The sequence below is a fragment of the Cebidichthys violaceus genome, unplaced genomic scaffold (assembly GCF_023349555.1).
Source record: "Cebidichthys violaceus isolate CVI_PGR_0920_01 unplaced genomic scaffold, fCebVio1.0.p SCAF_9, whole genome shotgun sequence".
In the NCBI taxonomy this organism is placed as follows: domain Eukaryota; kingdom Metazoa; phylum Chordata; class Actinopteri; order Perciformes; family Stichaeidae; genus Cebidichthys; species Cebidichthys violaceus.
The window spans coordinates 11,053,368-11,069,082 of NW_027176975.1; the positions used below are offsets into that span (position 1 = coordinate 11,053,368).

General features: G+C 42.4%; 1 protein-coding gene across 1 annotated transcript in view; it reads right to left on the reverse strand.

Moving 5' to 3' along the window:
* The window catches only part of adgrv1 (adhesion G protein-coupled receptor V1), a 106,689-nt gene extending 91,105 nt beyond the window's left edge, over positions 1 to 15,584 (reverse strand). Inside the window, exons 1-4 of the mRNA XM_068703403.1 lie at positions 15,244 to 15,584; positions 4,186 to 4,373; positions 3,200 to 3,349; positions 598 to 693 (exon numbers count right to left, since the gene is read on the reverse strand). Coding sequence (XP_068559504.1) covers positions 598 to 693; positions 3,200 to 3,349; positions 4,186 to 4,371 — 432 coding nt within the window. The 5' untranslated portion in view covers positions 4,372 to 4,373; positions 15,244 to 15,584. The remainder of the gene's footprint in view (positions 1 to 597; positions 694 to 3,199; positions 3,350 to 4,185; positions 4,374 to 15,243) is intronic.
* Positions 15,585 to 15,715: the final 131 nt, after the last annotated feature.

Here is a 15,715-nt window from a genome sequence, read left to right on the forward strand (position 1 = left end):
AATTTGCCATGACCAAAGAAATTCCAGAGAAAGCAAATGAATGCAATACAGGAATTAATTTACTACTCTAACATAAACACATCTCCCAAGGCAAAACGGGCCTTTATTGATTCTAAGCAAGCCAAATCATTATGCAGCATCTGAGACCATCTGGGGGTGGTAGGGCAAACAGTTATACCACAGTAACCATGGAAACGCTATAAACTGCCACTGATAAGTGAGTGTTGTGGTTTTAATTACCTCTGGAACCCACCACCACTAGATGATCACTTCTACCACAATACAAGCATGATTAAACCCCTCTCAATGCTAGTGGGTCCAAATTACTCCACCCCCGATCCTTTACTTTCTACTACTTCTTACTAACATGGTAATTAGTCACAAATGCAAGTGCATGATTGTGATGCAAGTGCAGGTTGGTGTGGCAACAGCAAAATTTCACAATATTGGTGACCACAGGCATACAACTGATCCATACATTTAGGAAGGATCAATGTTAGTTAGAATATACTGTATACGTGGTGGACTGTAATGGGTGAGACAAAACTGAGTAAACAAATTGATACAAGATACATGTGGATGAGAGGGGTTTCTTACTGAGTTGAAGCCAACTATTCCAAAGGCATTGTCATTGGACAGGATTGTGATGGTTGCCTTATTTGGGTTTCCCAGTGTCACGCCATTAGAGGAGCTCTGGAAAGCAGGGAGAATTAAAGAGGTTAAATAAAACCAGGATATAGAGCATGTACCTGAACACATCTCAACCTCCCCCTGACACTTGCGCTCATGTGAAAAACCAGAACGCCCTACTTATCTATTGTCTTCACTTCATTTCTCTACTCCCACTGAGAGGCCCTGATGAGAAGACACTAAGACAGGAAGTAGTGGTCGCAGCCTCCTTGATTTGTCAGGTTAGCTCACAGCAGGACGCCTCCTCAGGACTTGTGCTGTGCTCTGTGATTCGGCACTAAGATTTGACAAGCTCACAGTGATCTCACCGAGCTTAAAATCACATCGCAACTTCTAGTAGGCTTATACTCTGAGTTTTTAACCCAACAAAAAGAACCATTACGGTGCAAGAAGGTTTTCCTCTTTCTGAACACTATTAAAGAGAAAGACCACAGCCTTGTTATTTGGCGTAACTTTCCAAGGTTTCCATTAGTGAGCTTAGCAATGGTTTCACAAGGATCTCATGGACCAACCGTGCTGACAACCACCATGTCTGAGCTAGAGTGCACAGGCTTCCAACAAAACTTCCAAAATCCGTTTGCAATGTGCAAACTAATTAGTATATGTTCAGGCATTATGAATATTGATCAGCTATGAGAGCCTTGACATTGTATGATAAACAGAAACATAATTTGCTCTCCCAAAACAATCCAACTGATAGCTCTACAGCATGCAAGCGTGTACGCATGTTAAGGTGAGAACAGGCCAAGGAGAAAATGAAAAACAAGTAAGTGCTTAGGCCTCTTGCATTCATCACCCTATTCAAACAGGGCTTTTCCCAGCTGTAACAGAGCTTTCTTTCCGCCACTGAGCTCTTGTAGCGGTCTACTCACAGACACAGAATCCACACGCTTTCACAAAGCCAAGCCCCTGGCCGAGCCAGGAAGCAGCTCACACACATACGCGCACATTCATCTGTGTTCGACAACAAAACCAAACTCAAATACACAGTGATTCGCGCACACAAATTTGTTGCTTAAAAGCCAGCTTTGTTATACATATGCAGCACTACGTAAATCCTGTCCCCCCCAATCTAACATGCAACAACCCACTGTGTGGTTCTACTTTCTGTTCCTGCACAGCACTGGTAGGCTGCACCTGCTCTGGTCCACAACAGTTCTACACAGTTTCTATACTATACATCTATATAAGTTTTGTTCTGTCATAATCCCTTTTAACAAAGTTAGTACAATATTTTCTATTGAAACTGATTTTACATATTGAATTGTCAGAAAGACAAATGTACAATGATCAACCCTTTATTTATTACTTGCGCTTGATCTATGACACCCCTTGTAGAGCACATCCATCCTCCTGACAGTCCTTTAGAAAGCTGATAGGGTAGCATTTGGCCAACGCTTTGTCTCCCCTGTAGTGTAAATAGAAGGGCTAAGTAGGCCTCATCTGGTCTTTCACTCTGGTAGACGGCTAAATATGGGCTTGTGCTACTGGATTTTAATCAGATGACACAAAAATGCAGTATCTTCTCAAAATGTTGAGGAGAAAGTCACTCTTGCTGACAGCTGTTTAGACTTGTGGGCGTTTTATAAATGTACATATACAATAAGAAATTCACACTGACCTTTGTCTTAGGTCTTTTAGTATGGAATAAGACAGCAAGACCAGGCCCCCCTAGCTCATCAATCATACTTGACAGCTAAAGGCTACATGAAACCATGGAGATAGTCTCTAGGTGTAAGGCATCCTGGGCTATGATTCCTTTGACAAGGATTTACAATGTATAACTCAAACTTTAAAACATATATAGCTGTTATATAATAGTAAAAGCACAACACAATTCTACAAAAAAAAAAATGCAAGCCATCTGTCTTTTTTAAAAATCTAACAGTAACTGGACTAGATCTGGTGTGTTTGGTAGTGCCAGCAAAAAAGTCTCAAAATGCTGATGAGATTTGAATGTAAGTTGTGAAGCCATTGATTCATTGTAACAGACTGGGCTTTCATCAACAATAGTGTGTCAATTGTAATGGCGAATACACAACATATACAGAAATGAAATCCTCGGAACGGACATGCCCATTGAAATCAATGGGGATAGCGAATGAGTGAATCACTTTTATCTACTGTGTGGTGGGGCTTTGGCTGTCAAAGTTAGTTTCTTTTCATAAAGGTGTCTTTTAGTAGGAAACCTCAGAGGCACACACAACATTTGGCCCCACCCAGGCAGCTCTGGAAAAGTCCTATAGAGCACACACATCAAAGACCATGTAGCTCAGAGCCTGCCAGGCTTGCAATGGCTGTCGACCCCTCTCTCTATTGCTTAGTAGATGGGGTTAGGGTTTAGGATGGTCAGGGACAGAACTAGAACAGTGGGACTTTGTGGATAGAAAGCTTGGAGCTCCAGAGAAGAGAGAAGGGAGTGTGGGAGGATGAGGAGAAGGAGTCATCAGCAAGCCAGAAAGAGACATCGAGAAAAAAAAGTAAGCACACACAAACAATGGGCATGTACCTGTAGTGTAAGGTTGAAGGTAAATGTCTCATCGGCTTCAGGCAAGTCATCATCTTTCACAGCAATGAAGATGGTCTTATTGGACTCAGTGGACAGCAGGAAGGCCGCAGCATTAATGGATTCAAAGTCCCCTGTGTTGACTCCCTCTAGCTGGGTGAAACAAGCAAACATTCAATTGTATCACTTGCCATTTAACTAAAGTAACATTTAGGCTTCTTTGTGTGTTTTCATTTTTTCTTTTTTCTTTGTTTGAAATACTTTTTGTATTTATTTGATATTGTAAAATGGACAGAAACAGGAAAGGCACAAGAGAGATGGAGACGGCATGGCACAAAAGATCAAAGAAGGTTTTGAACCCAGGATGCTGCAGGTACATGGTTTGTGCCTTAAACAACTGAGACAACAGAATGCCTCAGGCTGGTTGATGTTTTTTGATGTTTCAGCTCTTCAACAGCAGAGAGAAGAAAATGTGTCCCTGTCTCTCTCCTTCCCTTTTACTTGTGCCTTTATCTGCTTGATTTTGAGTTGCGCTTCTGTCAACGCCCATTAGTTTCCTGGATGAAAGCCTGATATCACACACATTAATACTGATAGTATTACGGCAACTAAAGTATAATAGTTCATGTAAGAAGAAATATGAAATATCAAGAAACATAAGAAACCCCCCAACCACACTGCACTGTGCATCCAGCTCTTCTTATCAGACATCAACTGTGAGCAGCTGACACTAGCCCCCACAAGGAGGACGTAAAGCAAAAATCCACTCTGTGGCTTAAAAAAACAAACAGTTTCTACTTTCACGCTGGGTCTGCTTACTGGTCTGCCAGAGATAAAAAGGTTCATTGATTCTCTCCTTCACTGGACATAAAGGTGAAAGCTCAGCAATACAGTAAGATGCTTAGATGCAGACTGAATAGATGACTTGACAGACTGATGAGTATGGATACACAATGAGCCATAAAGGAAAAGTTTGACCCGGGTCCTACCAGAACCAAAGCTGTCACATTGACCGGGTCTCCCACTCTCTCCACAACCAGCCGGATCACAGCCGTGTTGCTCTCGTTGACAACAAAGTCAGTCTGCCCCAGGAACCGCAGTGTGGCTGACTCAGACGTAGAGCCAGGGATGGACAGAGCCAGAATCAACCCAGCTAGCAGGAGGACAGGGAGCATTCCTATAAAAAGGGACACATGGAGGAAATATAAAAAATTAAAAAATGCAGTAAAGATTGACACAATGCATGTATTGAAAAAACGTAATATGATATACGAGCAATTATCGAGTGTTCAGATGTTCAGATGGCCTGGCTTTTGAAAATGTGCAGCCATACTGGCTGGCAGGCTGGCAGGCTTGCTGGTCATTGTGGTCTAATTGATTCATAACATTATTCCATAAAATTCAACAGCTTTTGTCCTCATGTTGTCACAACTGTTAAAGCAGTTGTTGTTGAGTTTATTCTTCTTGACCACATTAACGTTATGTCATGCCATGTGTTAGTAGTTCAGACAGCCTCCTATTCAATTCTGCTCTGTGAACACTCTCTTCTCTCTCTAATCATCTTCTCTGCTCCTTTGCTCCCTCCAATCATCCTCCCTTCTTTTCTACACCCCTTTCCCTCCACTTCTCCTCTCATCTTGTCTGCTTTCCCTCAGCTCTCTCACCCAGAATAATCCTAAAGCTGGATGAAGAAACGGAGACAGTTGTCATGGTTAACGCAACAAAACAGCACCGCATGACAAATGGGGTGGAGCCCGCTAAATTGCAGCCACTCTGTCCTGTCTTTCCTCTTCCTGCTGCCTCTTACCCATCCCATTCATAATCTGCACCACGATGCCTTGCCAATAGTATAAACACGTAAGGTCTGTAAAAAAAAAAAAAAAAAAAAGCTCTTAATTACAAGGTTGAAAAAGAACATCAGCAGCTACGGTGAATGAAGTCATGTTGTTTGGTTCTTCTTTCGAAAGCAAAAATCATTTAGGAAAGTTGGACATTGAAAATATCCCTTTTTTCACATGTTCCGTTACTGTTATATCAATTTGAGTTATTCTCGGTAGTGGCGGGTGTTTAAATAGCAACCATCCATCAATCAGTTTGTCAGCTAGGAGAACAAGACACAGCTTTAAAAGTTGTTGGTTGACAGCTACAGTCAGAAACAATTAATGCAGATGTGATGTGAGAGTGTGTGTGTGTGTGTGTGTGTGTGTGTGTGTGTGTGTGTGTGTGTGTGTGTGTGTGTGTGTCCATGGCGCCAGCACTGGAGAGATTGCTGGAAAATCCATCAAAAAAGGATTTAGAGCTGGTGGGGCTGGACAGTGGGGAACATAGGGTGAGGCTAAGGGGGCCGAGAGGTGAGTGTGTCGCTGGACAAAGAGAATAAATCTTGTTATTCGCCCTGCTCGCTCTCCTGGGGTTGGGAACTTCCTGCACCACTGACTGAGAGCTTGAGTGAAAAGCTATTAACCCTCTCTCTTGTATCATCTCACTGGAACTGCCTTACAGTGTAAGTCCACACTAGTCAAGGCTATACTCTTGGGTAATCGCATAGGTGGAGGGTAGGTGCTATTTAATAGTATCTGGACTCCTGCTAGTGACTACTTGCCTGCCTAATTGAGTCATATTGGAGAGTAAAGGCACAGAATGTCTGTTTTGGTTATGGCAAAATCTAATTTACCACAGCATATATTTTTTTATCATACAGAATATTTTCTTTAAATGTAATCTCAGTCTCTCTATGTCATGTCTGATTTCGTTTTTCAGAATAAAGGGTCTGACTTCCCATGCACTATTTCCTAAGTAAATCTTTGAGCCTCAAAACCTCACCTCCCCAAACATCGCTTCAACCACAATCTTCTACATGGATGGTAGCAAGCATTCAACCATCTAGATCAACAACGTCCTCCTATTCCAAAACTGAGGGGTGGTCCTTTTCGTATCCACTGATGCTGCACTTCCTTCAAAGGGCCTAATACAAAACAGATGATGTGTGGATGGCACAGGTCTGTTTCATAAGCGTCAATGCAGTTTCTATGCTGGCATCATGCATTGTGCCAACCCTGACCCCGGGGGTCACAGGAGGACCAATGATCTGTCTGTCAAAGCAAAAGGTGGCATGCGGTGCCTGGCACAGATCTCTGACATTGATAAGGCTGGGAGTAAGAGTCCATGTAGAGAGGTCCACAGTGACACTGCTGCATGCATGCGCACACACACGCACACACACACACACGTTTGCATACATGGATACATCCGCCAGAGCTGGCACAGTCAGCATATGCAACCAAAATGCAAGATAGACAGCTGGTTGATGGGCCAGGACACTGGAGAGTTTTTAAATGCATGAAAACACACTGTCCATCACAAATATTGTGGGCCAAACAAACAGAAATTGATGGCTGGGGCCAGGGCTCCAGGACATGGCGCTCTAACAAGCCACAGACAATAACACAAAGAGACTTCACTTTCTGACAATCCCAAATTACTTTTATTGACTTATTCTGTGACTCTAACCACAGTCAGTTATTATCTTAATAGACCTCAACCTTGAACCTGCTTTCACCGTAATAATTTTTGTCCAGTAAATATAAATTCCAACTAACTTCTTTCTTCTTTTCAATATGCTGAGTTTTTTTTAATTATGGTCCTCTTGCACAAGCAGGCTTTGTGCTTGCCAGGAAAGTATCTCAGCACTGGGCATTGAGCTACAACAGGAGTGCCACTAATTCCACTCGTTTCACCGGCTGAGTTCAAATCAAAGCAAAGGGAATAATATGTTGGCAATACAAAAATATATGTAAATGTAAACAAAATAGCATGTATACTTCATGTAGAGTACCCCTTCAATATCCGCTTCCAATCAATCACTCCTCTCTATCCTCTGATATCTTTCCGTCACACATCTTATCGATGATCTTAACCTCTTTTCCTGTATCTCTGTGATGGATAGCTCATCACCACACAGCCTTCCCGACAGGCTCAAACATGATAAGCACTATGACCAGGCAACAGTGATAACATGAGTGCTGGTCAGTGCTGGTCACCTGCCAGCCCTAGAGCAGCCTATTGGTGTAAGGAGCCTGGTTCACAAAAAACACAACTTTGGATAACTCCCAGACACACACACACACACACACACACACACACACACACACACACACACACACACACATACTCACTCACTGATCTATTGGATATCCCTGTCAGAGGTGCCGAGGAGGTGTCTGGTTGCAGGGCTGCTCCTCGGGTCAGTGCTCGGCGCTGATGCCTCTAGGGTTTCTCCTGACAGTGGTCTGTGTGTCGCAATCTTTAGCATCAATTATTCACAAGCCCAAGACTTAACAGTCAGAGGATGGTAGTAAGTGTGACACTGCAGAATTCACTGCATAGCACGTGTCCTGTGCCGTCTGTGGTTAGTCAGGTAACCGGGCTGTTGACATAAGTATGTAATCATGTGAGCTGTCACAGGCAGTCATGTTTTACACTGAGTGATTTAAATTTCTCCTTGTTAACTAAAAAATATGCCTCTATTTTTGTCTCATTAAATACAGAATCTGTCATCCTGTTTTGCCACTTTAGCTCTCTGGAAGCTTCTCGAGGTAAAGTACCAGCCTCTACTGTATAATCACAGCCAAGGACTTTGTTTTCATCCTTGCTATTTCACTGAGAATAATCTGTATTGGAAGCTTCAAAAGGGAAAAGCAAGACTCTTACTTCCCTTTTGGTAGGGTGTGTAGGATAACAATCTGTAGAGTTTTAATCAAGGGCTTTCCCATGAGGCATCCTTGCCCTGAGGCTTCCCTGGTCCTGAGACGCCCCTTGGTGAAGAGCTTGTGGTTATATCTGGCAGTTAGTCACAACCAACCGCATAAATACACACACACGCACACACACACACACACACAGACACACCCGCACACACACACACACACACACACACACACACACACACACACACACACACACACACACACACACACAGGCCTTCAGTGGGATCTCATTCATCAATCTTACAGCTCTGGTCGGTGATCTGGAGTCAGTCTGGCCACAAAAAGAAACTGCTCTGTCATTAACATCAGCTAATATAACGGGGTTCCTGGAACGTTTGTGTGTCTCCTCATTCACACTAAAAAGTAACCACAAAAACATACAGTACAGTGCGTGCCTGATACTCACTGAGATAAACAGATGAGTAAACAGCAACACAGAGGCAGATGGTGTGGTAGGTAGAAAAAGCTACAGAAAGATAGGGAATTTGCCTTTGTGTATCAACCTGTCTTTGTATACAATGTATGTTGTGACTGCTAAGCCAATTATTCAGGAATATAAACAGTTGAAAATGGAAGTGCCTTGTGGTCAGATGGCCTGGTTATTATTCAGAAGTCAGACTAAATATGAAAAATGCTTAATAAGAGCAGGCAGAAGTTTGCTCAAAATATCTTTCCAAAAAGTTTTTATTAAAGCCACTGATACTTTAAACACAAAAGGAAATAGAGCAAATCTAATTAACTAAAATAAATAAATAAATGCTATTGTGATATTTAATGGATACAACCAAAATGTTGTCTCTTTTCATAGAAAGGCTGTTGTATTAGTTCAGTTTGTATTTATAAGCATACGTGTTTGGCCTAAAACCATGGTGCCTCCTTTGCTCTGTTTATTGGATTGTTTTCTGTTTGAGCTCCACTTCACGCTAAGCGATGCCACCAGCCCAATGTGTCTCGGGCCCTACCACAGAAACCACCCGCCGTCCGTTCTCAGCCCGGCGAAGCCGCGGCTGCCATACCCGGTCAACTCATGAGCCCATAATTGCACTTCACGTGTAGTTTCTCCTTCTAGTATTTTTAGATTAGTGAATGTTCTCGCCATACAGAGAAGTTGTTGAGAAGAAATTAAGAACCTTAATAAGCGAGTAGAGCTAAAACATACATCATTAAATCTGACAAAAAACTCACTTGTTACTCACTTGGCTTATTTTGGAGAGCTCTACCCCAAAACAGAATTCTAGTTATTTTGAGGAGAAAAACAGAAAACCTACCATTAGTCCAACATGAGGGGGAGAAATATTTGAGGGGAAATGAGAATGGCAATGTGCTGAATTGCAGCCAAATTATGCCATTCCACATAAAGGGAGCTAAAAAACACTTGAATGAATTCTCTAAAGAACAAAAACGCATGAGGTCAGCCTCCCAGCTATTGTCAGCCGATACTTTTCAACCAGGCATTTCTCCTTCAGGGGCAAGAGGCTGCCAATCAAGTGTGCATTTTACTGTGAAAAAAGAAACAGAGAGAGGGAGAGTTTTCCTGAGGTATTGTCCTCAGGGCCGTGGTCGGCTGCTCTTAAGTTGAGCCAATGGCATCTCGCATCCCTAACTAAAAACAGGACTTTTTTTCTTCTTCTTAGTGGGAAGTAAGGAATATAGAAAAGAAAAGTGGTTCCAACTGAGTAGGAACCAGTGCATGAGCAATTCAGAGCGCTTTCCAGTTTGAGCATTGGCTGACTGATTAGCCTGTACGACACACAGTGATGGAGGCCGACAGAAAGGCACTTTCAGGGGATTAAACAAGGTTGTGCTCTCCACAGCCTCGCACACCAAAGGGCCAAATTAGCAAGGGTATTACTTCATTGCATGTAACTAGTTGGGTCTGGATGAAATGCTAATTGCATTTCAAAAGAGTTCCCAAAACAGAGAACGGGGGAGTATTTTCACTGGAGAAGAAGCAGGACTTTACGATTCACTGACCAGCACACAATTTTAAGGAGCAGGCTTTTGTTCACTCATGCTCCTTTCTGTGTTTTCTGTGCATTTCGAAAATTGCCACAGTTCTCTAGTCTTTTGTTTCTCCCACTTTTTGGCATGCTGGCCTCCTCTCCAACAGAATCCAAACCATCCTATTCAGACTCCTTTCTTTTCTCTCGGCTCTACTTTATCACTCCTAAACAAGGACATACACAGCACACACATCTTTGGTACAGTAGGTGTGGGAGAGCCCCTCTTTCAGGCCTTTGCAGCTTTGGAAAACTAAGGGCCAGATGGCAGGATTGAGGAGGAAACAAATCCCTGAACAAGTGTGGTCTACAGATCCTTATTATCATACAGAAAAATAATAAGAACTGTTGTGCTGCACATTGCTCTCATCTAGCTGGTCATAAAGCTTGTTGTCGGTCGCACAGATTCAGAACAGTAGTGTTTGTTATGCAGCTCTGAATGTGAGCGGGTGCACTTACGTGCTTACACATTGTAAAAACACACATGTGTTTGGATCCTATCATGCACTGACATAGACACAACAGTCAATTTGAAAGTTATCTTATCTTGCATTGAATGACATTTTCATCAAATCCAAACATTTTTCCTTTGCAGTGCTTCACATATCACACAAAGAAAGACAACAATGCAGAGTGTCTTTTCTATTTAGCATCAATTGATCCTGATCTTGTGAGATATTTTACTCACAAAGCTATGATATAATAAAAGGCACCCAAAGCCAGTGGATGAATACATCTTTTTACAACAATAAACACCCCCCGTCACCTCTCAGCCATGCTCAGATCAACCACCCCCACCGATTGGAGGAATTCCTCTGTCATGACCAACTACAGTACAATGAGGGAAGTGAGAGATAAACAGAGAAAGACAAGAAAAGAAAGAAAGAGCGGCTGGTGTAAGGGACGGGGCAGATGGGGGGTCGGAGATGAGTGTGTGTTTGTGTGTGTGTGTGTGTGTGTGTGTGTGTGTGTGTGTGTGTATGTGTGTGTGTGTGTGTGTGTGTGTGTGTGTGTGTGTGTGTGTGTGTGTGTGAGGATGAAATAATACAGAATGGGTCAGACACGCACATTGGGGTGGCGGATAAATAAGGTTGAAGGGTAATGGAGAGAACTAAGGATTTTGAAAGATTGATCTTAGAGTCAGTGACCTACATCAACAGGTTTATGTTTTAAATAGGCACCCGACCCTTCTGTGTCTCTCTCTCACTCTCTCTCTCTCTATCTCTCTCTCTCACACACACACACACACACACACACACACACACACACACACAAAGACCCTGGTGAAAGGCAGTGGCGGTACTAACAAAGAAGGGAAGGGTATAGGGATGGATAGCCAAGATGTCCTTCCAGTCGAACATGACGTGTGACCCACTCAACCTGACCAGTCTAAATTAGGACAGGAAGCAGGGGCCGTTATGGGATGTGTTCCACGTGGCTCCCCCAAAAACATCTTGGCAAGGCAAAGTCACAGGGATTTATTGCCCTACAGAGGGACCCATGTGGGGGTCTGCACGTTCAAAGAATGGGATCAGTGAAGAGCAACCAAACAGCGTGTTCATTTATCAAATAAGGCTGCAGAGCAGGTTTATGGCTTCAGAATAATAAGTCATTCAATGATCACAAAAGGAAAAAAAAGAATTCCTACTTTCAACAGTCCGTGCGACTTAATCTAATTTGTACAAACTACAGAGTCTAGCCTAGCTAATGTGAACCAGAGGAAACAGCCTTCTAAACGTTTTACTTTTCATTATGTTTTGACATTTGAGAGAGTGATGTTGCTCTGTGTGCTTCCTGCTGATTTACCATGCAGTTTGCAAATTGAAATGAAACATAGCTGCTTTAGCTTAACTAGACTTATATGTAATTACCATAGAATATGATGAACATATTACGAAAATATAAGAAACTTCATTAATGTTATGGGTTAATCAAAATATATTTATACTTGTATTATTGTTAAACCCAATAGATAAATGGGTAATGTGATAGTCTGTACTCATCACAGCAGGTAGGAAAGGCTGACCTGTCAGAGGCCACCGGCTTTACTAACACCACAAGAGGTCAGAGTTCAAGTTTAATACTTGAATGGACATGCCGGGCAGTTGTGGGAGGACACCTCACCGCTATAGAGTGCAAGATATAACAATACGTATGTGTGTGTGTGTGTGTGTGTGTGTGTGTGTGTGTGTGTGTGTGTGTGTGTGTGTGTGTGAGTGTGTGTGTGTGTGTACATGCGTGTATATGTATGAGAGTACAATTATTAGAGTTGACAGCAAGGTCATGGCCGAGGGTTTGCTGCAGGGACAATACTAACATCCTCTTACCGGGAATAATATGCGGTTTTTAAGGCCCACTGAAAAGACCTCTGGATGGTTGGCTATCGTTGAGGACTCACTACTTTCCTTTCCCTCAGCTCCAAGAACAACAACTACTAAAACATGATACTGTCTCCTGTGCGTAAGCATGAACTGTCAAATGATTTTTTAAACAAGTACTAAAATCCCCAAAAACATTTTAAAAGACTTATTTACGACTTGGATTTGTCCACTCACTAAATCTAAAATCAGCTTTATCAGGGTTTTTCAGGCATGTTGGTACACAAGTTAAACAACTAAAAACACTGAAACTAATTATTTTCAATTCATCAGATATTTTCCTGCTTTTTCAATTTCTTCTTAGACCTTATAGCATACTTCTTCTATCTCTGCCCTGTCTGCCCACAGCAGTGACTTATTTTCCAGTTTGCATCATGGTTGTTGTTAATCTCAATGGGCTCATTTTAATATAGCCTAAATATAATTAAAAGGTATGGTCTATCTCTCTTGGTATATAAGGATGTGTATACAAGTAACTGTATCGTTATATTTTATTTTATTTTATTCTATTCCAATTTAAATATTTGTATTATGTAATATGTGTGTATAGCATTAGGGGCTACAACTTATATTTAATTGTGCAACCCTGTGATGTATAATGGTAATAAATTAATTTGCAGCCTTGAAACCTTCCACATGCTGTGCATGCACAAACGTAGTGTTTCAAAAATGTCGAGCCCTACGGTTCATAAACTCAAACACGCATTCAGTGAGCCCAGTCAGCTCACAGCACAGTGAAAATGAGGCGGGTTTAAGGTATACATCTGTCTTGCACACAATTATGAATTGTTCTGCTGCATGGTACTTCTGAGGGAAATGGTAATTTGAGGGAGAAGTGGGAATGTTGGTGCAACATTTTATCCTCTCAAGGTGTGGAAATAAAAACCAGACCATAACTAATAAGAGGTGTATAGTATGTAGGTCTGCTGGTTTTCTCATCTCACGTCATGAAAAATGTAAATGCAGAACACTCACTGAGGCAAAGTATAACCTCTTGCAGTGCGTTTACTAGTTATAACATTTGCTACATAGCCTAAATGAAGGTTATCCTCCGCAGGCCTGCATTTTCATGTGATTATTAAAAAGGATATCATAAGCTGCAGAAAACATGTAAGAAAGCAACCAATTAACTTGTGTTTTAATATAAACAATATGGGAAGCAATATAGAACTACTTCAGATCACAAAAAAGATCATACTATCTAAATAGAGTAACATGCAATGTTTGAATTCAACGTTATAAACAGATAAAGACATCCTTTACACCTCTTGCCCCCAAAAGTGATCCATGGTGCACATATCAGCGGAGGCAGCCACAGCCTGTTGCAAGGCAGTATTGAGAACTGTGCAAATTTCCCTCTATTCCAACACACTGGGAAGGCACGCCTTCTCGTCCCCGACAAACATCAATCTCATCCTTTCTGCAATGTGCAACACTTCAACACCTTTCATCAATGTACAAGCTCTGTTTATGGCACTGTCCCCTTTTGTACTGCGCAGCCATTAGAGGGGTGAGACAGAACCGGAGAGAGGCAGGCAGTTAAACAGTTTCCGCCCAGTGAATCACATTCAGACCATCACACAGGCGACTGGGGGCTGACCCCTGCCAGGCGATGACATAAACACTGACAAACAAAGGACCTGAGCTCTGAGCAAGTGTGGATCTTAGAGGATCTAGATCTACAAAAAAAAAGACTGACTGTGGCCCAGGGGTTTGGGATGATGGAAATAGAGATTTTAGGTTTGAGGACGGGGAAAAAATTAAAAATTTCATGGCAAATTTTGCTGCTTCTTTACAAACAAAGGGGGACAACTGCTCAACAGATCCAATAATGTCACCATTTTATACAAAGATATAGTCCAGAAACAGTTAACAGTGGCGGCTGGCGCTAAGGAAGAGCAGGTGTAAGTGCTGAATGGATACAGAAGCAGCTCCCTCCCTTCCTCCCCAGTGAGAAAAAGGATTTAACTGTGCTGAGGCACAACAGAGGAGGCAACAAAAGAGATTTGCAAGGGACGAAGCAAGATGACATCATGCCAAGGCAATTAGAGATAAGGTGGACATATTCAATTATTTAAGGAAAGACAAACCCCACCCCATCAACTGGTGTGAACTATGGAGCCTGCACGTCTGCGTAAAATACGCAAAGAAGCAGCAGCACAATTAGGCTACAGGCACCACTCATTGATTTAACAGTAACAGCACATGTGCGCAACTTTAAGTGTGCCAAGATTACTTATGGCCCGAGTAAGCCTATAGATTAGTCAACGGAGCCTTTATGAGAGGGTCTCCAGCTCACCATGTGTGGCAGTTCCCCCTGAATTGTTGTTTTATTTCAGTGGGAGAGAGAAACCCACACAAAGCGCAGTAATCACACTGGAGATCCTGGATGTAACCATGGAAGCGTTTGTCTCCGTCGTCAATGGGCTACCCGGCCATTCATTTACTGATTGCGCTGAATCAATATTTAGGCTTTTCAATTTTATTAGCTGCTCCAAGGGGGATTTTTGGCACAATGCAAAAAGAAATTAGCAGTGGCCAACCACTTTTAATCGTTTTGTTATAGTGTTCTACAATATGTCTGCTTGAGCTGTCTGGCATAATTGATGAGGAGTATCGCTACTCATTTGTTTCTTTTATTCGCTGCACTATCAATACACCACTATAACGCCTTGAGTGACCAATCATTACTGACTGACTTACTAAAAAAAAAATCTGAGACGTTTGCATTGTCCTAGAGTCGGTGTAACCATGTGTCACAAAGCGATTTATTGCATCCAAGTATTTCTATGAAATCCTCCAGCAAAGTTTTGCTGTTCGCCGCATATCCGTACTATCAGCCCGTACTCACTATGACAAACAAGCATGTTTGAAAAGAGACTTACTATATCATTCCAACTTACCTGACACCTTCCTTGGATTCTCCGTCCAAGATAAATTACTACGATGTATTTAATGCTGACGATAACATCGATGAGTCCTCTCAGAGTCAAAAGCTCCTTCTCTTCTCAAACAGCATCCGATAACTGCTGCTCAACTCGATTTGTCTTTCGGCGGCTTGGGGATCCCGGTGAACTGCATGGGGTGAAGCGTGTGTGTGTCATCTAACGGGACTGGAGCCGGGAGAAATAACAGAGACGGAGATGTTCCCCGGTCTGTGCAGGACCTTCTACTCTCCCTCTATAAACAACGTCGTCCTCCTGCGGCCACGTGAGAGCTACTGCTGCTGTAAGCACATACACAACTCACCGATCCAACGGGAAGATTAGTTTGCAGCTACCCACGGGATTCCAGCTCGTCTCCCGGTGGCTGCCTAATGAGACAAGATGTTTTAATCTCATTTGTTTCTCGTGGGTGCTCAGTGTGGTGGTGCAC